We start from the raw sequence: 27,302 nt of genomic DNA, 5'->3' as shown, positions 1-27,302 counted from the left end.
CAAGAGCAAAAGAATGTGTCTTTGTATGAGTGTGCTTGGCTATTTGTGTGTGTACCAGAGATAGAAGAGAAAGTAAAAGACAGAACTTTATGTAAATATTTATTTGCAACTCAACAGTAGAAGAGAGAAACAATAGGAGCCTTTCAACGCTTATAGTTTGCAGTCCTGTCCATCTCTCACTCTTTCATGTTCTCACAGCCACAACCCAAACAGACATTTATTTAAGCTAACAGACCAAATAACATAGAGCTAGTGTTTTACACATGTTCTGAGTGTACAACTGGACAGAAGGTGTTTGTACCACACAAATATTTTACTCCGTTAAATTTTGACGGATGCCCTTTCTAACATGCTGTTCCTCCACAACCTGTCACTGGTGGAAGACTGACGTGTCCTGACATTTCTACTCTAAGCAGAACAAAACGCTTGCAAGCACACAGCAATTCCATACCTTTGACGAAGTAGCACATTTCATCTCAAAAACATCCGAATGATTTACTTTGCAGCTTGATCTGCATTTAAAATACACACATATTAAAATCACAGCTTCGGGTGAAAGCAGTATTTCGTGGAGACTATCCTAGTCTTTAATGAAAACAAAATCTAGAGCCAAGAAATTGACAAACAAATATAACTTCAAAGAAACAATAATCCAAAACTAGCCCCAACAACTAGATGTGTTTTGGTATAACAGCATCATCATCAATGATATGATAAAGTATTAATGATGAGGTACTGGATGTGGACATTTTCTGTCATGTTGTACCTTTACAACAAAGCTGTATGGAACCTTAAAAATGAATGAATCTGTTATTGCAGTGTTTCACTTTGCTCTAAAAATGACGGAAAAACCAGAGACACAACCTTGAGAGATTTGAGTATTATGATGGTAAGTATGTATCTATAGGGAAGTATATATTGATAGTAATAAGAGTTGGTGGGTGTAAGAAATATGAATTGTCTAATTGACTCGGGGTGAGGATAAAGTGTACGATGTAGAAACATGGGACAATCAGGGACAGGTCAGTCCGCCACGTAAGGAAAAGCTCAGAGGTGTGTAAGCTCAAACATTTTGTTACTCTATTGAAACCTTGCTGGAAATGTGCAGAGTTGGTTTATTCATGATTATTAATAGAAAAAGATTCCAAATGTTGAACAAGTTGAGGAATATGGAAGAAAATTCTGTTCCTCAAATCATTACATTTTAAGTTACATTGATTTGAGCCTTATTTGCACAGCTCTGTAGTCACCAATCAAACAGATACTGTCATTTCTGGGGATAGTGAGACACATCGACGGGCAGTTTGTGAACCTCCTAAACCTCACACATTGGAGTAGCCACATCTCAAAAACACAAGTTCTAAATTTGACCCACCTGGGTGACAGGTGCAGCACAGATGTAAGACTGTGTTGATTTAATTCAGTTTAATTAGTATGGGATGTATTTATGGATGCAGTACCTGTGATTGAAATCAACCAAACACAAGTGTTGATTTAACCCAGTAACCCAACTATAAAGACAATAATAACAAAAATATTGCAAAGTGATAAACCATGTCGATTAATCCAAACAGGCTAAAGTTACCAGTTCACATTTTGGACATTTCTGTATAAGCACCAGAGACATCTTGACTTATTTTTGAGTTAAACCCTTGGCAGGTGAAATAGCAGTGTGTCAGATTTATCCAGTATGTTTTACTTTTTCTTTTTTTTTTTTTTACACCAAACTCAATTTATGATTGAAATAGATGTTTCATTTGAAACAACGAACAACAACGTTTTTATTTTATCAATAAAATTACAACAAAAAAATCGAACAGATTTTTTCTTCGGAGGTTAATAAAATAACCGGAATTTTGGGGTTAAAGTGCAAGTTGTAAAATTGTCTTTAAAAGTTTAAAAATGCACTATGAAGTTTCAGGCTACAGTAAAAGTACAGGTGACGCAGAGTGTCTTCAACACAATACCTGTGGCTGGGTGCCACATACCTGGGGCCAACCAGCCACTCTGTAGGAATTAAACAAGGGGAGGGGGGGGGGGGGGGGGGAGAGAATGTGAACTATGGGAGCCCAATGGGAGTGGCAGAAAACAAGATTTATCGATTAAAATGATTTATCACCCAGCCCTATCATTAACCTGTATTGGGATGACTTGTTTTCAGTTTGTAAACATGGGGGCTGCATGTCCTGTTATTGCCCATCGACCTATATCACAGTGTATTAAACAATGTAAACAATGTGGGATAAGAACTAAAGTGCAAAACAGTCCAATAACAACAAAGCCCCCTAGATGTTTGTGAGAGTATCATCAATGGGAGGAATTCAACATTAAACTATAAAGTTAAAGCCTTTTCCATAGGATGCTTTACCTTTAAGGCCAGGTGAGACTTTTGAGTGCTGCTTTCTTTTATGGCCAGTTGGGACAGGAATGCATTTAAGAGGATGTTGTTGTTTTTCACTCAATCGAACAATGAAATGCATTGGGAATCGCTGACATACAGATGGGAAGGCAAGATGCATTATGGGATGTTTCTTTTGTTAAGATATAACTTAGCCCTTCTTAGTCACATAACAGTGTATTTATCTTATTTACAGGGGATGAGGACCAAGACTAAGAAGAATAGTTTCAATGATATGTGGTGTTCTTACCTTTTTTTTCAGAAGTCACCTTATGTTATTATTACCAACACATTCTCTCTGTCTTTATGTCTTTAAATGCAATACATGTCACTTCTTGTTTTCTATAAGGGTATAAAGGTTTTAAGTTTCATCCACTGGGGTACTTACAGTAGTGATGTGTAGTTTATGTTGAAACAGATGAGAGGTCATACACTAATTTTGCAGTCACCCCAGGGACTATCAGGGCCTGGTCCAGATATCTGGAGCTCCCACTGCAAAAAGAGAGAGAGAGAGAGAGAGAGAGAGGCCTAAAATGAATGCAGGCTCACAGCCATTTTGTTTGACATCTCAAGAATCCTTTCTCACAAGTACACACATTTTCTCACACACACAAACACACATGCCAGAGGCAGTGCTGTCAGTTAGTGCAGTGGTCCCATCAGTGCGAGAGGAGTGATGTGGTAAATTACAGGGTTAAAGATCTGCCATAGGGTGACTGACACAAGGCCATCTTCTCACCCCCCTGCCTCCAACACACACACACACACACACACACACACACACACACACACACACACACACACACACACACACACACACACACACACACACACACACACACACACACACACACACACACACACACACACACACACACACACACACACACACACACACACACACACACACACACACACACACACACACACACACACACACACACACACACACACACACACACACACACACACACACACACACACACACACACACACACACACACACACACCACAAACACAGCCTTTCTTTTCTTACCTGGCTTTGTCTAAGTTTGTCAGTTTTTCCTTCCATTTCCTCTCTTTTCCTCCGCATGTACCTTCACTTATCATCCCTCCGCTTACTCGTCCATTACCTTTTATCTTTTCTTCCCCCTCTTCCTGTCTCCCATGTTTTTTTTCTGAGGTACCTTCTATTAGAAATGCATTAAGCTTTCTGACCCTGTCTTCAAGCGTTCACTCTCTCTCTCTTTCTGACAATTTTTCTCTCCTCATCCTTTGTCTCGTCGCTCTCAAAGGGCAAACATTCGGTATGTCTGATTTTCTTTTTCTCTCTTGTAGTTTGTTCTCTACTCTTTATTGTCTCTTCTCTCATACAGGGACCAAGTTTGAAAAGTTTGTGACTTTTTTCCCCCCAGAAGCTTTATCTCTGAGACACTCTCAGCTACTGCCTGGTCCTGTTTTGGCTCTCAGAGAGGAAGTCAGACATGAAGAACATACAAAGAACAAGCAGAAAGTATACCCTCAGAGATAGTTGGGCTGACAGTGTGTATTAATGTGTGTGTGTGAGCGCATATTTTCTGCTCCGAGTTGCTTTCGAGTCCTTGCAGGGTCTCAGCTATATGAACACATACGCTCATGTATTCAGCAAACACACTTAGGCACTCAAGTCAGTCCTACACTGCACACACGCCAATCTCTCCAACTCCTGATATGTGAACTCTACTGCACATGGGCACATAGGTATGCATGAAAAGGCGTATGCAATACGGTGCACACTCCTCTATCTTTTAACCTTGTGATACCTGAGGAAATGTACACATGCACACATTTACATACATATGAAACCATGCACACTGACTTCCACTGACTCTTATCTTCAGTATATTCTTGAGGGAGAAGTCCTCAAGCTTCCAGTGTCATATCAGAGCAAAGCAAGGTGGACAAAATCTGTAGAAAACATGCAGCTACAGAAAGAGTGAGATAATGAGAAGTGAAAACCCAGATAAAACAAAGAGTCTGAGTCCTCAAAGGAGTCTGATGTTCATCATGGGAGGGCTGTGGCCACTGAGACGGTGTGCAGATCTTGTTTTGATTCCCTTACTCTATTCGTGTTTTTTGGATCCAGCACCCACTGAGAGATGTGTGTCTTTTTGGATTTTTCTCTGGCTTTTAGAGAAAATAATAATTATTGAGAGTGATATAAACAGATTTTTGTGAGTCTGATTAAACTGGTATGTCTCATGGGGATAACCATGCTCCACATTTTGGCGATTTCTTCCCAGGATGCTTTAGTTATATATACACAATAAATATAATGTTGACTTGGATTAAATGAAATGCATCTTGGCTTTCAACTTCAGTCTTATTTGTGTGAGCTGTATTTCAGCCGAAATTTTAGCAAACTGGTATCAATATAAGTGTACTGAAAAGGCAAAACGTTCTTATTCTGTTCTTATTTTGTTGTGTGCAATTTTTAAATGGTTGTTCAAAAAACTGGCTTTCATGCGTGCTCTATATAAGGAGTTACTATCCTAATTAAAAAGTTTTAATACAGGTGGCATGATCCCTGATGTTAAGTACTTAATGTTTCAAGTACTAGCCACAATCCAACCTAACAATTTGAGTGTGTAAAACTTTCAGACAACGCATTGGATTTTATATTTTTGGTTTTCTATGTTCACATCATCTCATTGGAAATCATGCAATATATTTTACCCTCACCATGTTAAAAATAACTGTGGGCATTTTGTTTACACTAAAAGTCCAGAACAGCTACTTGTCAAGTGGCAGCAATGGTTAAAATAATATTATTTTGATATACAGTACATTAAAACATTTTTTCAGAAATATACATATTTCTGGATGGAGTTACATCTTGTACAGCAGCATCAACGTCATCTCACTGAATGCTAGATTGCTAGATTGTTTCCATTAGTGCTGAATGGAGTCTGAGAATGCTGTCATTGATCCATTGTTTCTTTAACCATGTAAAAACAGCTGTCAATGAGCACACTATATCAGAACTTCAGCCATTGTCTGACCACAAAGAGCCTCTTGGAGCAATAGCCAACTTTTCAGGATTCTGGTGTAGCCAGCAGTTAGCGATAAAGAACTTCTGGTAACAACCTGTGAAGCACCTGTGAAATACCCCATTTTTGGCCGCACTTGCACACAAATGTCTGTTTAAATACATTGATTTAACTAATAATGTAGTTGGATGACTTCAGATTGGATCCAGGATTGAATCACGGCAGAGTGCCTTTCCCCCCTTTGAGCTTCATATTGACTTTTTAAAGGCCCTCAGCCAATGCTGGCTGAAACGCTAGTGGACGATACCAGTCAGATACGTAAATTGTTTATTATATCGGGAGACACAAACAATAAACCATTTCATATTATCATTACAGTTTGTAATGAGTCACCCTTTTTTAAGAACATCTTTGCTACAATATTGTTATGGCGTATTGTGGGGTGTATTAAACAGTGGAGCCTCTAGGGGTCACTAAAGGGACTTAGGAGTCAAGTTCTCTTCTCTTCTCCATTCTATCTCCCTCAGTCTGTCTGTCTCTTTGTCACTCTACTTCAGTGGTTTTGTTGAGGACCTAAGGCGTTTCAGAACTCGACCTGCTGAGGGGAGAAAAAAGAAGGGGCCAACTGAAAACTATTTTCTTCAGAGTGAAAGTGCTGCGAGGCCTGCCGGCAGAGTATTCACTTACACACATGCACATGATAACAAACACACACAACCACAGGCAAGTACAGTGTATGTTCTCAACTGTCCCTTTATAAGACAGATGGTCTGGAGGATGGAAAGTGCAGGGTGGGCAAGGTGGCGCCAGGCAGCAGGCTGAAAACCTTTCACACACTCACACACACACACACACACACACACACACACACTTAACACACACACTTAACACACACACACACACACACACACACACACACACACACATTTAACAGAGTCCCACAGGAGTCCATTCATCTGTGGGAGGAAGGAGAATAGAGTTGATGGACAGGCAGAACAAAATGAGGTAAAGTTAATACTATTCAAGAGAGGTGACAGGTACAGTCACTCAGTATGCATGTGTGTTTGATGTGTGAGTGTGTATGTGTGTGCGGACGGTTTAACAGGACATGTCAATCCGCAGGAAAATGAAGGTGAGTGACATGACTGCTGGGCTCGTCTCTTCATTGAGTGCCGTTTGGGAGTATGTGGGTTTCTCAGAAAGTGTGTGTGTGTGTGTGTGTGTGTGCATGTTTGTACGTGTGCATGCAAATGCGCATGTGTGAAGATCACCATAAGTAACATTCCTGGTCGGGGGCATGTGGAGGTGAGAAGTTGAAAAGTTCAGGAGTCCAGGGAGGCAGAGTAGGAGAATACTTTTGCTTCACAATGAAACATCTCTTAACATAAAGGGCACTGAAGAATATACACTGAATCAAAATCAATGTATGAAAGCGTTTGACTCCAGTCTTGAAATCTGAATCATTACTTTTGCATTTGTCATACTGTGAATCAACTTCTTCAGGACCAAAAAGTCCAATGGGATTACATTTATGACATTTGTGATTTATTACTCCACCAACTATCTTATCTTTTTCACTGTTTCTATTTTTTTATATAAAACTTCAGGAAAATGCAACAAACGCACCTTAAACTTCCTGAAGCTATAAGCGGTATCTTCAAGATTCTTATTTTATCTGACCACCAGTCCAAAAAATCCAAAAGATAATACGTCTTTTAACAACATAAAAAATGCTTTGAATCCTTACATTTTAGATGCTAAAATAAACTGTATGGCTTTTTATCAGTTAGAGAACTTTTATTAGATTAACTGTCAATGAATTATAACAGCCATCCATAAACTTTGCAACCATTTCAACTTTATGTGACCAGTACTCAATAAAAAGGACTTTTATACTCTTATGACTCAAAAGACCAAACTATATTACTGTTTCTTTTGTACAATTGGCCAAAATAAGGCACTTATCATACATTGGTAAACTAAAATTCTATAATGAAAGATTGATTTTTGGTGATTCAGTAGGGAAGGAGCTGAAAAGTCTTTGCTTAATCATTGATATTAGAATATCAACTCCACCGACAACTAACGAATAGAGAGTCCAATTTCTAACCACATGTGCTTTTGTGTGCATGTGCAACAGAGAAAGAGAAGAGAGAAAGACTGACACAGCTATGACTGAGAGAAGAGTGGAGGTTCTTCTAAGCAGATGTGTAAACGTCATTAGAGGAGGTAATGGAGGGAGGAAGGTGGGATGTGGGGGGGAGAAACCTCCTCCAGCAGAGGTATTTACCCAAAGCCTGGAGTAGAACACAAACGCAGCAGCAGCAATGACTCAGACAGGGGGGAGGAAAAGAAAGAGAAAAATACATGTTTTCTGATTAATGTCTTTTAGAACTAATTTTCTGCCAAATTAAGAACTGATTGCATAAATGGAAAGAAAGAGTTATACTACTGGTTTTAATGACTGAAACATTAACATATTCAAAGATTCCTCCAAACCAAGGATAGTCTTCTGTTCAACTCCTGTTCAACTAATAGGTCTAATCCTGGCAAGTGTTTCAGTAAAAGCAGAGTTCATCTGCCCAACAGAAATGCCCAAGGGCAGGAAAGACAATACTTCCAAACCAGCGGCACAATTGCTGAATGACTTCAAAGAGACTATGTGCCTCTCCGGTGTCTGTCCCCCGTCACAGCGAAGGTGACGCGTGTCACACTGTCAAGGGTTTTGTTTATGTTGTTGGATTTTCTGCCTTTAAATCCGTTTGGCATCCTGTTGTTTGTCCCTCACCTCCTGACCACAAACACGTCAAAGACACACATGAACTCAAACACTAAATTAAATATTTGTGTGCAGACATACCTTAATATCTTATATTATTGTCAGTAAGGTTGTTGGCCAATCGTTTTTGGACATAAGTTTACATGATTAATCAGGATTTGGCTATACAGAAATACTTGTTGGAAGCATCAAGTGATTGTTAGTTTTGGTCTTTTAGTAGGATTAGTTGACAATAAAGAAAAACAAAGGTTGTTGCCAGCACTTTATTCTAAAAAAGCAATGAAGAATCAATTGCAACATGCTGGAACACAATCCCTCCCTGGGTATGCCATCAATTTACTGTGTTGATGTAAAATTACTTTTAATCTGTATGTTTAATCAAATGTAATGTAGTTAAGTTACAGTCAGCTTCTGTTTCCTTTGTGTACACAAATACATAAACTACAGATAAATTTAAAGCTTTCCACAGTTGGTTTAGAGACTTTGATGTACACACACACACACACACACACACACACACACACACACACACACACACACACACACACACACACACACACACACACACACACACACACACACACACACACACACACACACACACACACACACACACACACACACACACACACACACACACACACACACACACACACACACACACACACACCTGTCAGCGGATCAGGAAGGAGAGGTCTTTAAAAGTTGTTGTCAGATGCACAGAGGGAGATGGACCCTGGCAATACGAAAGGTCACGATGAACGTCCCCTATACTTCTCAGCAGTCTTATTTCCCGTCACACACTCACACACACGCTGTCTGTCACCTCCCAGACGAGGCCATGACATCTTGGACACCTCTCGGCAGGCAGTGCCTCCCTCTGCCTCTCTCTTTCTCTGACAGGTTGTCATGGCACAGAGTGGTCGGATGTCTATGGCACTTGGACTGAGAAGTTTGTTCTCTTTGCCGTGACCTCAGAGGCGGACAAGTGTCATATCTCTTCACCTCCTCTCTTCTGCAGTATGCTCCTGCCTTGAAGTCAAATCAGCGTCTAGTCTCTGCACCTTTTTTTCTTTTTCCTGGCAGTTGTCTCACTTTTCATCCGTGTAGTATAATCTTTAATCAGAGCGGTGCGGTGGACCTTTCAAACTTCTATTTTAGAATCGCAGTGACCTTAATCTAGATATTGAAAAATATCATGGAATGTCTCTAGTCCAATCAGATTACTTAGTTGGAACTCTTGCATAATAATAATCACACACCTGCTGTAGCATGACAGTGAGGACACTGCAAACTAGGACAAGGATATTTTAAGATAGATGTGTGCAACAAATGCATGTACATTGTGAACATCTGACTATCCTCCTGGCAAAACAGCTCAATCTTGATTTAATACTCTTTCTTGGACAGTACAGTCATACTGGAAGTCCAACGGCATCCCCTGACACCCAAACCCTCCACCCACACACTAAGAAGAAAGGGGAATTCTAAAACATTGGTTTCTGCTGTTTATTCAGAACAATAGCAGGGCTCTGCCTTGACTGCTGGGTCAAGTCATGTCCTGTCATACACTGTCTCCTCTTTCCATTGTAGCTTTTGGTTACGTCTTGAGTACCACAGGGGCCTCTACTGGGCCCCATGTTAAACAAATTCACCCTGCAGTCAGACTAGTCTGTCAGGAAATAGTCTCGTCTTTCACATCAAATGAACATACAACAGTACCAAACCGCTACAAATCAAACAGTGCTTTAGGAAAATAGTTACAGTTGACTGCAGGAAATAAGACAGCATCTTACACAAAACAGCGTCTCTATCAAATTACTGTTTGATAGAGATCTATTTAAAATTCAATCCAACCAATGCAGATTGTTTTTTAACAATTACTCAAAAAAATTTAAAACATTTAAGAAGTTTTAGTCAACACCTACTGTATGTACCCAAAGTGACTTAAAATACCTTTTTCTATCCAACTAAAAGCCCAAAACCAAAAGACTTGAAGAAGAGACTTGTGACATATGGATAAAGAATTAATCTTCCAACTGTAAGACAATCCAAGCATTTAACAATCGTCATTAGAGGCCCTGTTTGACAAGCACTTGAGAGCTTAGCAGTTAAAACAACACATCACATTAAAACACCAGCTTGTGGGGTCAGAGTCGTGACAGATGATGTGAGACTGTTGGTTTAAAGGTTGCATGTCTATATTGTTAAAGTCGCACCTTACTGTACAGACAGTAGAAAACAGGCTAATAAAAATGTATTATAGATATTTAAGTTGTACTGTACAGCCTTTGAGAAGATATTAAAGGGTCTGGACCTTAGCAAGTCTGTCCTGAAGTCACATTCTCACCATGTTAAAACAGTCAACACAGACCAACATGAGGCCAAAGATATGAAGCTTTCCATGTCTGCGTGTCTGTGTGTGATGACGATGAGAAAACGTGTGGATGAATTAGTTTGTGACCACTGAGACAAATTTTCAACCACTGTTCTTTTCATGTGTGACACCCTCTTCACTGGCTCCCCCCCTCTCTTATACATGTACATAGGCTTAAAGTCATCTGGGCGGGCCGATCCCGCCGGCTCACTGTCGGCACGGCAACAAGCTCTATCCTGGCTAACATCTGCTGCACGACCCGGGGCAACTCAGAATGGGTCTTAATCCCCACACAGCCATGTTGTGGGGGAAAACATTCTTTCCTTTTAGTGAGTGCAGACAAACAGGGACGAGCAGTGCTACTGGTAACCTGCAGGCAATATGAAGGCAACCGGCCTCTTGGAAGGACCAGGAATGCTGTCGGTTATGTGGCCCCCCAATTGTGTGGCGGCCCATTATTGCTGTGCAGAGGGGTGTGACCGCCAGTGTCGGCAGCGAGTTGCCGTCACTGGTCCAGTTGGAGGGATTTGGGTTTTGAGGTATGAATGAGGTGGTTCGAGCAGGCAAGGTGGAGTGGGTCAGGGAGGGTTTGCCAGCCAGCCTTGTTATGCTTAAACAACAATTGTATTGATTTTAAAAAAATTAACTACCTTCCGTCCTCTCTTATGTGCATTTGCTGCCACATCAACTGGCAGTGGATCCAGAAAGCGTGTTGCAGTTGCATTTTTTGTTATCCTTCAGTGAGTTCTGAAAAAGTGTGTTACAGTAGAGGGGCCTTTCAGTTAGGACATCAGCATGTGGCAGTTTGGTTCCCCCTTGTGTCCACTACGAAGAAAACAACTGCTGTAGAAGTACACAAAACACTCACATTTACACATACTCAAACCAAGATTTATTCAAAGTCAGAACACAGAGCACAACTCAACCCCTCCCTAAAACATGCCGAGCCATGATCCTTCATATTACTGTCTCTGATAAAGATCTTTGGCGCTGACGCACAGAGGAAATGAAGACACAGCCCCATCAATCAGTCCATCAACTGCTATGAAATGTGTATTTGTCTTAATATGGAGTTTGATTCCATCAAACAAATTTCACGGACCATTTCCTTATGCAAACACCTCGGGGAAGAAGAGAGAGAGAGAGAGAAGGTGGCAGAGTGTAGTTGAGGCTCGCTTATAAGGGGAAAATACCTCTGAAGGTGGCTTGGTGTGTGTGTATGTAAATATTAAAGATTTAATTGAATAGTTCTGCATCAGTGCGAAGAAGTTAGTAGGTGTGTTTGCAGAGGTTTCTTTTTCTATACATGTGGGCTTGCTTGGTTGTTGTTTTTTTCCCACAGCAAGCAAATACCTGGCTAGAAACAAAGTCCTCAGGTTTCAATCACAGACAATCAGTGAGAGAGAAACTCACAGAGAAAGATGTAACATCAAGGAAGATGGAAACATATTTAAGCCCCCAGGCCCTGTTTTATAAAAGAACCACAGCAACTTCAAACATTTTTAATCGAGATTAATCGCTGGATTTTGGTAGTTAATTGCATCTAAACAGTTTTGCTTGGCATTTATTTTGAGTTGTACTTGCTTAAGCTAAGGGTACTTCTACATCTTGTTTGAATACAAACCTGTTTTTATTTTGAAATAAAATAAGGAACGTCCGCAGATGCAATGTTACAACATTTACTTAACCATCGAAGAAGGAACTCATTACTAGTCGAGAACTAAATGAAAACAGCTAAAGGGAGCGGAAAAAAATGAAAATATTTGATGTCACAAGGTGGATACTGGACTTGTCAACTGTGCAGGGATATCGATCTTTTTCATCACTGTGACAACCATAAACTGTTTCTTAAAGGGCCTAAAGGGACACGCGAGAACTTTAAAAAAATCCCAGTTTAACAAAAGGTTATTTATATTACATGAACTCTGCCAATTATGAACAAAAATGATCTTGAAACACTATGTTTCTATAGAAAGAATATGGAAATATTTAGGGAATTTAATTATTTCAGTGATTTTTTATTATTATAATAACTAGTAAGAAATAAAAACAGAGGTATTTACATTATTCAACACAGTAAAAACTTGTACCATGGTGCAGTGGGTCAGCTATGGACCAAAATTCTGTGTATTCGGTGTATTTCCACATGACATGATGACAATTCAAGGTAGATTAGGCTCCTTCTGTGAATGACAACACTCACATTCTCACATAATCTGCATTAATAATGTGCTCAAAGATTGATAAACCTCTTCAAAGCAAGCTGCAAATTTTCTTCAGTGAACTTTCCTCACCTTGTCTGCATTCATGTTAAGCATCTTAGAAAAACCTTAAAAAAGGAACTGGCTGACTTTACTTAAAAATCTTCAGACACATAATTTCATGTTGCCAATAGATCCTTTGGTAAGATTTCTGCTAAGTTATTATGTTCGAATAGTAAACTATTAATAAATTGACAACTATTATGATAAAAGATAAATCATTTTGAGTAATTTAGAAAAAAAAAAGTTCTCTCACTTAAGAACCTTTTTTTGGGGGGGGGAGGGTTGCCTTCTTTAGAGAGAAGGGACTGTGGAAAGAGTTGGAAATCAGGGAGAGAGTGTGGAAGGACATGTGGGAAAGGAGACACAGGTCATATTCAGACCCTGGCCGTCCACCTCGAGGACGACAGTCTCTGTACATGGGGCGTGCAAACTAATCAATAGGCTACCAGCGCCCCTGACTTTAGATTCTTAATTGTGAAGTTTCGCTGGTTTTATTTCACTGGTTTCAGTTCTTAAATGGAATATATTTTATTTTTTTATCCCTCAGGAAAACCGAACATTTGTAGCAAGTGAGTGAGAGAGATATTTGAGGATGTATTCTGAAGCCCTATAAAAAGACGCTGATGTTGTAACATTTTTGACATTGTATAAACCAACAAATTCATTGTTAGCCCTAAATTGTACCTATATCAAAGGAAATAGGTTATTCAGATTTTTGACAATTTAACAGTGGAGAGAAATGGATTCAGCCTACCCGAGGCCACTATTGTATGTGCTTAACCAAAAGTTTACCAAATGGTTAGATCCAGTTAAAAAAAAAAAAGGTGACTGCTTCAGCAACAAGTGTTTTTGAAGAGTCTTCACAGCTAATCAATCATCACCAATCTCAAAGCGCTAACTAAAGTAACAGTCAAGTGTGGTAAACTATAGCCATATGCTGACACCTATTGTTCAATTATGGTAACTGCAAGTAATAGTAAACGAAAGGACAGGGCCACATGGGTAAAAGGGGACAGAAAATCATCTCCATCTGATCTAAACCTCCATCAACTAATCTAAGACAGAACATGACAGCACACAGACACAGGTATGCCACAAAGTAAACAGGGTGATGGCACAGGGATACAGAACTTGAATATGATTGGTGATAGAGGAAGAGATGGTGCAATTGTCTTCTGAGTTTGTGATTGCTGTTTATGTATTTATGTGGGTGTGCGAGCTTGTGTGAATGCAGCCTGCTATCTCCCCGTGTCTGCTGTTACACTGTGAGGGCTATTTGGTCTAGGAAGGCAGATAAGAGGGCGATGATGAGGTCGGTGGATGTGCCGGCTATCTGCCTCCGAGCTGCCAACGTAACAGGGTCACTCAGGTGCACTCTGCGAGGACAAGTGGAGGAGCAGAATAGGGAGAGATAAAGTAGGAGGACAGAGAGGGTGGAGATGAGGGAGGTGAAATATCGAGGGAACAAAAGAGGAGGAGGAGATGGATCGGACAAAGGAGTGAAAGATGGGTCAGCAGAGGAGGCAGACACTGTGCAGAGAGAGATGTGTAACAGTGTATGTGTGTGTATGTGTGATATCCAGACATTGCTGAACTTTTAGTATGTTCACACCGCATGTGTAATTATGTGTATTGTGTATGCGTCGTGATAAGCTTGTGTGTTTAGCTTAGAGATGAGCATATGTAAACTTTGCCCACTTCCATGGCTTCTGTGGGGCTCCAAGTTCGGCCGATGGGTGGGATTTAAAAACCACAATGCGGAATGTTTTTACAGCACACACACAGGATCAGGCCAGCATGGCAAACTGGCACCAGATATTATCATGTGTGCTGCTGCTGTGTTTTTGGTTTCATTCTGATTTCCTTCTTTCAAAGTCAAGGTATGCTTAATCCCCTCATGTCAACCTGACTATGGAAACTGCCAGAGAAGAAAATAAACATAGGAATCTTCCTTGTCAAATATCAGTTAAAGCAGCGGCAGACTATTTCACATATGCTGCTTATGTGAAAGCCATCATTGTCAAGAGTTGTTTTTATTAAAAATGTAGGGAAATTTTAGAGAATTGTGATGGCTACACACATTTATGACTGCACAAAAGCCAAGCACACTGACAGGCTAATTTATACTTCAAATACAAGCAGAACACAAGGGATTTTCCGCAGACAGTTGTTAGGCCCACTGGCAAATATCGTTTGACTTGTTAATAGATCCCTACATCAGAGGGGCTGATGGGCCACCGGCTCGTGATATAGCAAAGCATTACATTTTCGGCTTTTCTTTGTATGGACACAGAAGGTAAACTACACTAACCTCAGACATACTGTTTTTCTCTAGTGCATAAATGTTTGAATCAAGAACTGATGCTGACCTTTCCAACAGTCACATCTTTGTTTTCAACTGAACTCCAAGGTAACTGTATAAAACATCTTCAAATTTATGTTTTGAAGAAGGAAACCTTGAAGCTTTAGGCCTGATGTAAGTGGGTAAAAATAACCAGACAAAAAAATAAATAAATTGGGCTCTCAAAAATCTGACATGCCCTTCCCATCATGCAGCCTCAATCTGACACATCAATGCAGCTGTATGTTGAAAAAATTAAAGAGAATCAAAATGCCCTGAATCTCCCATTTCTCTCAGCTGGATTTGTCACATGATGAAATGCAGGCTGAGTATATAAAAATGCATGACTCACTCCATACAAAAAAAGATGAATGATAATATTATGATATTCAAGTTCCATTTCAGGAGTATTATATTGTTGCAAAGCACCAATGAAAAGAAATATGAGGGGAACTGTTTTTATCCTTAAGTCCAAAAAGACAAATCAAAGTCTGACCTGTATGTTCTGTTTAGAGAGGACCTCTGTGCACTGAAGTAAAGTTAAACAAGTTTAGAGATTATTTAGTTATGTATCATGGTTTATTGTAGCAAGCTAGCAGCAAGAAAGAATCGTAAAAACAACTCCAATAAACTGCAAGACCACCATCAGTACCAATGAAATAAAAGCAAAGGGTTGGTATTGCAGGCTATACATTACTGTACTCCGATTCAGAGGCTGATATGTTTTGGGATATCATTTCAGCTATAATTAGAATAATAATAACTGGTCCTCTACATCATAAAAAGTACAAAATAATCAAATGCATTCAGAAAAATGTACCTTAATCTCACAGGGTACAATTTATACTCTTCCACTCATAGATGTTCTAATCCTGAGATCTCAATTCTGACAATTGCAATTACATTTATTTTTTAACAGAAAACTTTGGTCCCTCTACAAGCTGGCCTCTTGAGAACGGTTCCCACATTAAAGTTGTGAGTTAAGTATTTTAAAATAAAACGTGTTCATAACTTTAAAAATGGCACTGAAGTTTAGACATGGAGAACATAAAACATAATGAACACAAAACAAAACAATAATACGATATATTTTGTTTTGCACATATACTATTCCTTGATAAAGTACCTTGTTGTTATCACATTTTGTATCCCTACTCAAAAGTACAGTGTTTGTGAGTTAGTGACAACTAGTGTTAAAGTAGCAGATTGCAATGACTCTCCTTTTAAGCATGTAGGAAAACTCACATAGGACCCCCGATAGGGCTATAGGCTCACTCTCCAGCAGGTGTTTTTTTTTTTTTTTTCAGGCTTCTGTTATATGAAGGGCTCTGTGGTTAGGACCTGCTCCATCTATCCAAATCCCGGTATGTACAAACTCCCAACTTCATAGCATTTGGTCTGGTAGCTGGAGAGGTGCCAGGTCACCTCCGAAACACTGCTGAGGTGCCATTGAGCAAGGCACCGAACCCCCAACTCCTTGGGTGCTCTTTCAGGTGCAACCTCTCACTCTGACATCTCTCCATTATTGCACGTCCATAGGATCCTGTATTTCAGCCTGTGTGTGTAGCTTGTCTCAATAACAGAGTGGAAAAGTAATTTCACATTGTGGGATTAATCTGTCTCAAGTTGAGAGTACATTACTTTTGTACGTTATGTTTGAATTCAACCCTACTTTTTTAAAATAAAGTAAGGACCTTCTGGTAGATCAAAGATTACAGCACTAACTTAACCACAGAAAAAGGAACTTTTCTAATGGAAAATGAAATGAAAACAGCCGAAAGGGACGTTAAAAAAGTGAAATTTTTAATGACATATGGTGGACATTTCTTTTAACTCCTCAACTAAGCAGTCTGAGAGTTTGTTAAAGTGAAATGAGACATTCAAAGAAGCAGCAGTGTCGTTCTTTTCCATCACTGTGACTACAAGGAGACACTGCTGAAGCTTATCCATGGTGCTCCTAAAGGGACTTAATAGCATCAGATAAATCCAGATTAAAAAAAATTCAGACCTTAATTAATAGATATTAACTAGTTAATGCTTACAGCCATAATTTAAAATGTTTTTTTTTTTTTTTTTTTTTGGGGGGGGGGGGGGGGGGGGGGGGGGAATAAAGCTGATTACAAAACACTGACAGAATATATCATATTTAATATTGACAAATGTTTAGCAAGGAGTTCCCTACACATCCAGCAGATAAAGAGCAACATTAACATATTTTTTTTAAATATTGTTTCTGATCACCTGACTTATGTCTCTCTTCTTCTGTCCCTACCAACCTCTGAGGGATACTGCACACCAAATGTCTTGATAGCTAACTGAACTGCTAAGATGCTAAGATATGCTAGCTACTGCAGCTGCCTGACTCTGGGTGCTGGGCAAGTAGTAAACAATGGGTTTGGTCTTTAAACAGTTTTCTTTCTCTGCAAACAGGTGTCTTTTGCTGATATCAATAGGGTTGATGGAGCATATTGTTGTACCAAAATAGTAGGATGATAAAAACGCTCTGCTACTAGGCAATTTGCAAACATGATGATAATGTCACTTAGTGGCATGAAGAAAGAGCCTCATACAAAAGCCCCTCATAGCACTAAAGCTGAACTTATATACCACTTGATAGGCTATGCAGATTATCAACAATAATCAATTTTAATAGGATGTCAACCTTACCCACCTCTTTGTGCAAGGGGTAAAAAGTTTCACCTTATCAATAATGAGGGAGAGTTAAAACAATAAACTAGATCACCGACTATATCATTTTTTTGTTAAATAAAATATAGCTACAGTGTGAACATACAGTACAATGCTAGCCAAAAGATAGCTTTGAGCACCAGTTTGTCCCACACAGATACCTATGACAGACACAAGCAGATACCACACATAGGTCTAAATGTAACAGGAGCTGAGAGAGAGACTGCCAGGCCTTGGCAGCTGCTTCAAACAGCTCTCAAAAAAAAATATATATAGAGAGAGACTTTCACACACAGAGCTTTTGAGAGGGCATGAGTCCATGTCACTCAATGTCACCTGCAGGGGGAGGCACAAGAGCACAAACTGTTTTGGATGTGTTGGAAGATTAGTTGCCCACTTTCATTTTGTTCCTTTAGTGTGAGAGACACTACAAGGGAATATTAGACAAAAGTTAATTTTATCATGATGTGAGAAATGTATTTTTCACATGGTACCACATGATACCACCAAAAAATTACCTGAGAAATAGCCCTTGAGTACTTTTAACGAATCCAATAATGCTTCTTCTCTAACACCAAAACTAAAACCACAGGGATGAAGAAGGTATGAATTTAATTTGTGTTTTTGACTGACTGATTTTGATTCCCTGGAGAAGGTCTGACCCTAACAGTTTCAAAATTTACGCAATTCCCCCTTGAAAAAGCCACACCTAGGACCTTATAGGACCTTAGGTATTCTTTTTACTGCAACAGAACGTGCTACAAGAGCAGCGAGCTGATAAATACATTCAAAAGTTTAATCCAAAAGGCAACTGGACTTGGTTAAAGTTCTTGAAGATGTTTCACCTCTGATCTGAAAGCCGTGTTAAAAACAATTAGTAAAACCTATCATCTAGCTTCTTAAAACAATGATAATCTTGTGTTAAATCACTTAAAATATCTTCCCAAAAACAACTTGTCTTGTGCTTCTGAATGCAATTAATATGTTTTCATTTGTACATCTGACCACAGCCTTGCTAAGAATAACCCCAAACATCTTAACTTCACAGCAATACAAAAATCAAAAACTGAATCAAAAACACAATTGAGGATGATTCCACAAACGTCAACACCTCAGAAGGATCTTTTTTTTATGTCATATACTGTAATTCCAGGCCAAGCTACCACAGTGAGACCAGTCTGATGCCAGCCAGGTGTAACGCTATCCCCTCTGCTTTTTGTTCAAGTCTTGTAATGAGGCTGTAATGAGTCATGAAATATTTATAACCATGCTCACCTAATCCTGGGCTCCTACAAGTCCTCTTCATTCAGAACAAGAGAGTAGAGAGACATTCTTTACACCTGCCGTGATGAAGAACCAAAGATAAGGAGACTAACATCATTTAAATCATTTGTTGTTGTGTTAGTTTTACTCTGTGACCATGTCCACACTTAGAGCACATTGAAAAGCAAGGGAACAATGAAGACATAACTGAAGTCGACTACTTAACAAAGCTATGCAGATAATGATATGTAGGCTACTGATTGTAATGATTCCTAAGATTTATGGGAAACTGAGTGCACTGATATTCGTTGCCATGCATATGAAAGGATGAGACAGATTTCTAACTTACCATGAAAACTTCAGTGACGAAAGCTTTATCTTCCGTGGTCTCTTCCAGGCTCCTAGCCCTCGGTGGTTTTAAAACTTAGCGAACGTAATGAAACTAAACTAAATGCTTTTCACTGCAAGGATGCAGCTTTAGTAGGCTACACAACTTCTGGTTACAATGTGATGATACGTGAAGACCAGTAGCTACTCATTCTTAACCAAACTTCACACCTGCTTTTCACTATAAACATTAACATTTATCCAGCTTCATCTCATACGAATAACTTCTCACTCTTGTTGCTGTTGTCACCTTCTTCCTAAAGCTAAGCTAAATTAACCAACAAACAGTACTCTTCTTGCGAGCTGCTAGCTCCTTACTGCTGCTGTACCATAGACTACATAGGTCGCTAAGCAACAGCAAGCGGCAATTCAAAAACTGGGGGGCTATGCTAACGAGCTAACTTATAAGCGATCCGGACATCCGGTAGCTGCATGTCATGCAACCAGCTGACATTTTTAATAGTGGTATACTTTGTAAGAATGCAGGTAAATACTAAGGCTATTGGCGGCAGAGACGATAAGCAATTATCAATAACTATCTACTACGTTCACCCTAAAAAACTACAAATACCTGCACCTTCACTATGCCGTCAAGCCGTTACAAGTGTCGTGATCAACTGAGCGGTTAAATAGGAGTGACCTCCGGGTGGATCGACAAGTGGGAGAGTGAGTACAGCAAGCTGTCGAGTGAACATGGTGAGTAAAGGCAGCGTAAATATCGGTTACTCCTTTTTTTAGTAATGCATTTTTACGTAGTGAATAGGCCGTGACTATTTGGATGTATTCAATATAAGGGTCTTAAAGTTTCGCTTAGTTCCGCAAAGTACGCTGGCCACACAGATTTAACAATATTTGAACTGCAGTGGAACTACCTTGGTGCATTACGTAACCTACCTCTTAGGACTTCTATATTCATTTTGTTGTATAAATGAGCTCGTCTTCATGTAATATTAGCACAGTACTTTTGCAGTGAATGCTGTGGAGTGAATGATAAAGATGGCGATGCACTTGATAACCTATATAGACTATATGCTGGTTTTGTTATGCAACAGTGAATCCTCTGTGGAAGAAGCACAGTCTATTTTTGAACTGACCCCCTGCCTTAGTAAATCCTGATGACAAGAATAGTCAACAACTAGTCCACGTGCGATTTACAATCAACCTGTCACTCTCATACTTGTCCACTTAGTGAAATCAATGCCAATAGTACTAACAACAGTGTTCTTTGCTTTGTGTCTTACAGGCTGAGCCTATTAGAGTTCTGGTGACCGGCGCTGCTGGGCAGATTGCCTATTCTCTGTTGTTTAGCATTGCCAAAGGAGATGTCTTCGGCAAAGATCAGGTAAAGAAGGGCTTGCGTGCGTAACACACTCAATTCCCCTTATCTTATTAGGCTGTGTAAGGGCCACATCACGACAGGCTGTTAGTTGGATCCTGACAGCCCCCAAATGAACAGCTGTGGATGTCACAAGTTTTCCAGTTCATGTCTGAGGGTGACATTGAATAGATATTCCACCCCTGTGGAAAACGATCAAATTGCACTTGCTTGTTCATGTGCCTTTGGGTGAGACAGGATTGTCCTTGAAGTTAGTGAAACAAATCCAGTGCCAAGAGTCTTAGGTCAACTTAAAAACCACTTGATCCATTTGGCACAGGCAGAGAGCCACATGGCTTAGGCCTTCACACATATTTCGAGAGACAGCTCCCTACCCCTGCTCTGACTGTCATCTCATTTTACATGAGAGAATCATTATTTAAGTGCATTTCATTTGAGTTCACTGTGTTTAATTCATCTCATACCATTCATGCTTACTTTCCCCCAACTCCTTGCTCCAGCCCGTCATCTTGCTCCTCTTGGACATCACACCCATGTTGCCAGTTCTAGAAGGAGTTGTCATGGAGCTTCAGGACTGTGCCCTCCCACTTCTAAGAGGTAGCCATGTTAGGATGGAAAAAACAACTGACACTGTAAAATTTTGCTATCTACATTTTATATATTTTTTGTCTATTTTAATGAAAGCTTATCTTTACATGTTGCTGTTTTTTTTTGTTAAAGGCGGGTGTGCACACTCTGTCGAACTAATTCTTGAAACAGTGTATCATTTTATATTAAAATGAAGAATATATTGTGCTTTTTTTAAAGGTTTTAATTTCCTGTCTGGTTGGATTAATAATGTATTGTAGATTATTTTCTTGGTTTTGGATACTCTCAAATTTGTTGATATATTCTTGAAATGTAAAAAATAATATATCAACCTTACTTTGACCAGTAGTGATAGTAACATTATGAGCGGTTCTATCATTACCACCCCCTGTATACATAGCTCTGTTCTCTAAGCATGTAGCATCATCACGGCAGAGTGCTTGCATAGAATAGACGCTTCCGCATAGATTTAAGCTCTCTGCCTTCTCTCAAGGTCATTGGAGTGACAGAAAAAAGAGAGACAAAACATTAAGGATTATAGATGCATAACAACATGGATTTACAATTATTGATGATATACCCACAAATAGTCACCGTTACCATATCTTCTAGTTTTGTATTTAGGTTAACGTGTCAGATCCTCTTTCTTGAGCCCACGTGCTGTTTTGCTGCTAACATGCTATCGCTGACAGAATGAACCATGTGGTTGTTTTAAATCTTTCATCAAATATTTAGTATACTTGAGAATATAATTCACTGTGTTTGGAGCTGCTAACCCCTACGCAGCTTCTCTAATTATCAGAAAAAGCGTACACATTTTTTCCTTCTCTGGGACACTTGACAAATGTGGGCAGTAATGTCCATCAGGATTTTGGGTGTCATCATAGTAACCCCTGTCATGACCTCAGTCGTGAGGCGCCATTTGTGCCACCTCCATTGTGACCTGGAATTTTTCCTTTGAATTGATGCTGTCCTTTGCTTTGTTTGGATAGAGGCTGTGAGAGGCCCCTGTATTAACCAACTGTGCTGCAAAGACAACGCTTCATGCACTGAGATGGGCCAGTTGTATAGTACAACACTAGTCACACACATGAAGTTTGATTTCCAGTTGTCACGTGGAAAGACGCAAATGAAGCATTAGTATTTGTGTCCTGTGTACTTTAAGGGAGTGTACGGCCAAGTTTGTCGTTGACTCAACATTTATCACATACTGATAATTGAACATACAGTACCTTCTATGTTCCAAGTAGGAATCTACCCAAAAAGAAACAAGTTAAAGGCTTGTAAAATGTTATCCATGTTACATTTTTATGTTAGTGTGCTATTTTCTTAAATTCAGAGAAAAGTTGGCATATTTATTGACTCGAAACCAAAACTGAGTACTTGTCAGTCAAGTGTTATCCTTGTTTGGTATGGAGCCTGGGAGTTTGTTACAATTTGGGAAAGCACTCTTTCAGAATAAAAATGTCATGAAACAACATATTATAGTGTATAGAAATGCTGAGCCAGCACCTGTATTAAATTAATTTGAACTTTCCACAGAAATTGTCCCCACTGACCAGGAGCAGGTGGCCTTCAAGGGCCTGGATGCAGCCATCTTGGTGGGCTCTATGCCTAGGAGGGAGGGCATGGAGAGGAAAGACCTGCTTAAAGCAAATGTGTCTATCTTCAAGAGCCAGGGAGCGGCCCTGGATAAGTACGCCAAGAAAACTGTAAAGGTAATTACACAGGACTTGTTGACATGCAGTGACATGCTGATGTACTGTGACACCCAGTCCCTTTCTTTTCTACATGTGTTGACAAAGTATTTTGCTTCTGGGGAAGTAATGACTGTGACATTGTTTCCAGGTTGTAAAAATGTTAACCAGTTGCTTCTGTGCTTGTGCTGGGTTGATTCCCATTCTTCAGAGCCGTGATGTAACTTTGCAGGACATCATACAAAGTTACAAGTTTCTTCTCTAATGTTCAGACTTTTTCTGCCTGTTTTCAAATAAGAGAAAATCCATCCCAGTTACCTTCATAGCACAGTCTATTCTCTGTTATTAGGATGTTTTGATAATAAGTTATTAACATTATTTACAACAGCAGAGCAACAGTGGTTCTATTTTTCTATAAATGTGATTGTGTGTTTTCAGGTCCTGGTTGTGGGAAACCCAGCAAACACCAACTGTCTGATTGCAGCCAAGTCTGCTCCCTCCATCCCAAAGGAGAACTTTTCCTGCCTCACCCGTTTGGACCACAACAGGGCTCGCTCTCAGGTTCAAATTTTCCTACGATTTTTTTTTTTGCAGCCAAATTGTCCTTTCTTTGTACGAGCCAGCCGTGAAATCTAAATTTGTTGTTGCTCCTTTAAACTCCACCCCTTTAGGTGGCAATGCGCTGTGGAGTTCCTGCCACCCTTGTTAAGAATGTAATCATCTGGGGCAACCACTCGTCCACCCAGTACCCAGACGTGCACCACTGCTTGGTCAACGTGTCTGGTAGCGAGCTGGCGTGCTTTGATGCTGTCAAGGATGATGCCTGGCTTAAAGGAGACTTCATTGCTGTGAGTTTAAAAAATGTTAAATCCACTGGACTGTGTTACACTTTGCATTGGTACAAGGTTCCTGTGGCAAGTTTTCAAAAATGTACGCAATGCAAACTATACTTACCTGGTCTGCTGAGGTATAGGAAATAAACACGTTGAAATATTTTGCAATCTATAGAAAATTGTTGATAGATTTCCTAAGATGAAAAGTAGGAGATGTGTTAGGCAATAGAATCAACTTAATTTAAAAATAAATCAGGCCTTTTGTAATGAACAGTAAGCAGTGGAATCAGACTTTACATTATGTCAAATATGGATATTCAGATGTTTTTGATTTGTTTTAGCACCATTGACAAACATTCTTTGAGATAACAGCTGCAGATATTTCAGCCATTGTCTTAAATCCTTCACAGAAGACACCAAAGCACAGCTCCATTACACAGGATAACCACTTTAGGTGTGCTGCTTCTGCTCACAATCCCATTGACCGCCACATTTCCGTTTTTCAGACAGTGCAGCAGAGAGGAGCTGCCGTCATAAAGGCCCGGAAGCTGTCCAGTGCCATGTCTGCTGCCAAGGCCATCTGTGACCACATGAGAGACATCTGGACCGGCACTCCTGAGGTAAATACCATATTTTTTTAGACTGAAGTTATAATGTCTGTTAATGCCACATGATGCTCAGGAGTTTCAATTACATTTAATATTTTGTATTGTTTTTGTTCTTTTTTTTTTTTTAGGGTGAGTTCATCTCCATGGGTGTTTACTCACATGGAAACTGCTATGGAGTCCCAGGCGACCTCATCTACTCATTCCCTGTCCAGATAAAGGTGAGATCCATCACCTTTTTTTTTTATCTAACAAACTGACAATAATAAACAGCAATGAACTACGCTGTGTCTCCTCAGAGTGAGAAACACTTTGAGTTTTTAGAAATGATAGACCATCGTCAGTGGAAATGTATTAGTTAAGGTCTGTTAGTATATGTTACAAAAATCAATGCTTATGAAAGTGTGCTGTTTTCTTAGGACAAGACCTGGAAGATTGTAGATGGCCTGGCCATTAACCCCTTTTCCCAGTCGAAGATGGACACCACTGCAGCAGAACTGATAGAGGAGAGAGACATGGCTGTGGAATTCCTGGGAGTATGACTAGAACCTTCAAGGCCACCCAACCAGCACTCAAACTGCCCCAAAACTCCAGACTCACGCCTGTGAGAAAGCACTCCACCAACCCCTGCATTACACTGTGTGTGTGTGTGTGTGAGAGAGAGAGAGAGAGATTGAGTCAGTGTATATAGGTGTAAAGATGGATTTATACTTTTGCGTTGGAAGGCAGAGCATAGAAATAAGCTTCTGCACTAAAATTTGAAGCAGCTAAGATTCCAAACAGTGAACATGATTGGCTAGTTTGGGTTTTCTTTTCCAAATTTTTCTGAAACGTATAAGATTGTTGAGAGTAAAAAAAAAAATAAGGTCAGTTAAAGAAAAACTCTGAAAGTGTCCCCTTTACAGTCTCAATAGATGTCTTTGTACTGTCAAAGCCATTTGCACTTTGATTCGCACTGTCTCTCAAGAAGTGAAATAAAATTTTTACCAGGTTTACTTAGACCATAATTTACTGCAAACCATTATTCTCCTTTACAGCAGCCATAAGGTCTGCTGTAAACTATAATGCATTAGTATATCTCCACCTTGTTTTTACAGTATATCCTGAAAGTCCACCAACTCTGTTAACAGCTTATTTGCAATTATTTTTCTCTGGGGGTAAGTGAAACATGGATGGTTGTTACATATAGTCAGTGGTACATTAAGTTCTCTAACTCTGAAATAAATAACTTTAAAAGCTGAATTAAAAAAAAAACGATGTAGTTGTGGTATTATTTGGTGTGTTTTTTTTTTCTAAATTTCTTTTGTAAGTGTATTCCCCATTTTGTATGGGCATCGTCGCAGTACAATAAAATAAACAAGTGCGTTATTGACTCCTAGTTTAAAAAAAAATAAAAAATCAGTATTATTTTTGTGCTGCAGGAATAGAAGATACTTTTGGAAAATATGTGTTAGACTGCACTTCAATCATTTTAACAACCAAATGCAGTATAGAAAACTGAAATATAAGAGGTGAGAGTAATTTGTTAGAAAAACAAAACTTTATTTTTTTTGGGGATCTTGAAGAATGGAGGTTGGAAGGTGAATGGGAAAGAAGACCAATATTCTTCTAGTACCAAAATACTGTGCATCACAATAAGATACAAATTACAAATAGTTGGAAACACACTGTAATGTGTTTGTGTGTGTGATTATATAAAATAGATTTTTTTTACATAATTCTGGAGGAAGTCCTACTTCAATGCATCGTGCCAATCATTTTAACAAACCCAATATTCTCTAAGCGATTTAAGCTTTAGTACATCATAAATATAGTTTAATCTGAAGAACAGTGCGATGTCACAGGTTCACCAGACAGGGGCGGACAAGCCTTTTTTTCCCCCTCGCAGAAGCACGAGGTACAATTATGTAACATTTGTAATTTGTTAAATTCAGTGTGTCATTATTTGAAGACAACCACTAAAATATAGGATATGGTAACAACAACATTTTCTAAGGTAGACTATTTTTCATTTGCGACATTGTGGGCATTCTTTAACCCGGAACTGTCAGAAATCATATAGTACGTAGCTTAAATCTATTGGTAGTAAAATCTGCGTCACAACAAAAACAGCCTTTTGGTTGGCTGCCATCCACATGCAACGTTCCTATTCGCTTCTGTCCAGAATGGCACTGGTGTAAAATATATGTATATTTTTTTTTTAATCAGTTTTAACAATTTATTAAAGTTATATTCTGTGACGTCGAAAGGAAACATATGCCCGATATTTCAGGGTTAAATCCTTGTCGAGTTTTACAAAACATATTGTGTGTACCCCGCTGTCTCTTCTGAGGAATTTGCGTGGTCCTTCAGACCTGCAGGACCAGGCCGACCCATCGACTTTTCTTCCGCCAGCACCCTACAGTCACACAGTAAGAAACTGCTTTAAATATAATAACATTGTATCACTTTGACACTTAGCAGCATCATTTTTTTTTACCCAAACCAGTAGACTGAGGGTTGTATCTTCAAGTTAGCCACTGTGTATCCTTTTTTAGACATTTGTCGAAAGCGGTGGTTTTTCCTCGTGTGTTGTTCATAGTACCTACGTTACCTTGAGTTGTCCTACCTTGTAGGTAGTGTTTAAATTCATAATTTCCTGAGTACATACCGTCCCTCTTGGCCCATTAATCCATCAGTCATTCATTTCCGCAGCCTCTAGCCTCTGAAGTTCCCCT

The 27,302-nt window shown here is 39.4% G+C and overlaps 3 protein-coding genes across 5 annotated transcripts in view; 2 read left to right on the top strand and 1 right to left on the bottom strand.

The window, feature by feature from the left end:
- The window catches only part of wdpcp (WD repeat containing planar cell polarity effector), a 74,415-nt gene extending 54,463 nt beyond the window's left edge, over positions 1 to 19,952 (bottom strand). For 2 of the 3 annotated variants that reach the window (XM_061040271.1, XM_061040274.1), the window contains exons 1-2: positions 19,489 to 19,952; positions 2,787 to 2,890 (exon numbers count right to left, since the gene is read on the bottom strand). In XM_061040271.1, coding sequence (XP_060896254.1) covers positions 2,787 to 2,828 — 42 coding nt within the window. In that variant the 5' untranslated portion in view covers positions 2,829 to 2,890; positions 19,489 to 19,952. The remainder of the gene's footprint in view (positions 1 to 2,786; positions 2,891 to 19,488) is intronic. The other variant, XM_061040272.1, reaches the window with a different exon arrangement.
- A 134-nt stretch (positions 19,953 to 20,086) lies between these two features.
- Positions 20,087 to 25,839, top strand: mdh1ab (malate dehydrogenase 1Ab, NAD (soluble)). The gene is made up of 9 exons (XM_061040278.1): positions 20,087 to 20,222; positions 20,770 to 20,868; positions 21,363 to 21,459; positions 22,993 to 23,168; positions 23,586 to 23,708; positions 23,819 to 23,995; positions 24,487 to 24,600; positions 24,717 to 24,806; positions 25,005 to 25,839. The coding sequence occupies exons 1-9, from the start codon at positions 20,220 to 20,222 to the stop codon at positions 25,125 to 25,127; spliced, it is 1,002 nt and encodes a 333-aa protein (XP_060896261.1). The 5' UTR covers positions 20,087 to 20,219; the 3' UTR covers positions 25,128 to 25,839.
- An 866-nt stretch (positions 25,840 to 26,705) lies between these two features.
- The window catches only part of ugp2b (UDP-glucose pyrophosphorylase 2b), a 30,981-nt gene continuing 30,384 nt past the window's right edge, over positions 26,706 to 27,302 (top strand). The window contains exon 1 of the mRNA XM_061040276.1: positions 26,706 to 26,996. The gene's annotated coding sequence lies outside the window, so the exon portion shown is untranslated. The remainder of the gene's footprint in view (positions 26,997 to 27,302) is intronic.

This window comes from Labrus mixtus, chromosome 6 (genome assembly GCF_963584025.1).
Source record: "Labrus mixtus chromosome 6, fLabMix1.1, whole genome shotgun sequence".
In the NCBI taxonomy this organism is placed as follows: domain Eukaryota; kingdom Metazoa; phylum Chordata; class Actinopteri; order Labriformes; family Labridae; genus Labrus; species Labrus mixtus.
This window is presented reverse-complemented; position numbering and strand designations above follow the sequence as displayed.

Excerpts from the sequence above, each read along its gene's own strand:
- mdh1ab (XM_061040278.1), top strand. Across the intron at positions 23,709-23,818 it reads ACAACAGGGCTCGCTCTCAG|GTGGCAATGCGCTGTGGAGT; the intron begins GTTCAAATTTTC and ends CCACCCCTTTAG. Across the intron at positions 24,807-25,004 it reads CATTCCCTGTCCAGATAAAG|GACAAGACCTGGAAGATTGT; the intron begins GTGAGATCCATC and ends CTGTTTTCTTAG.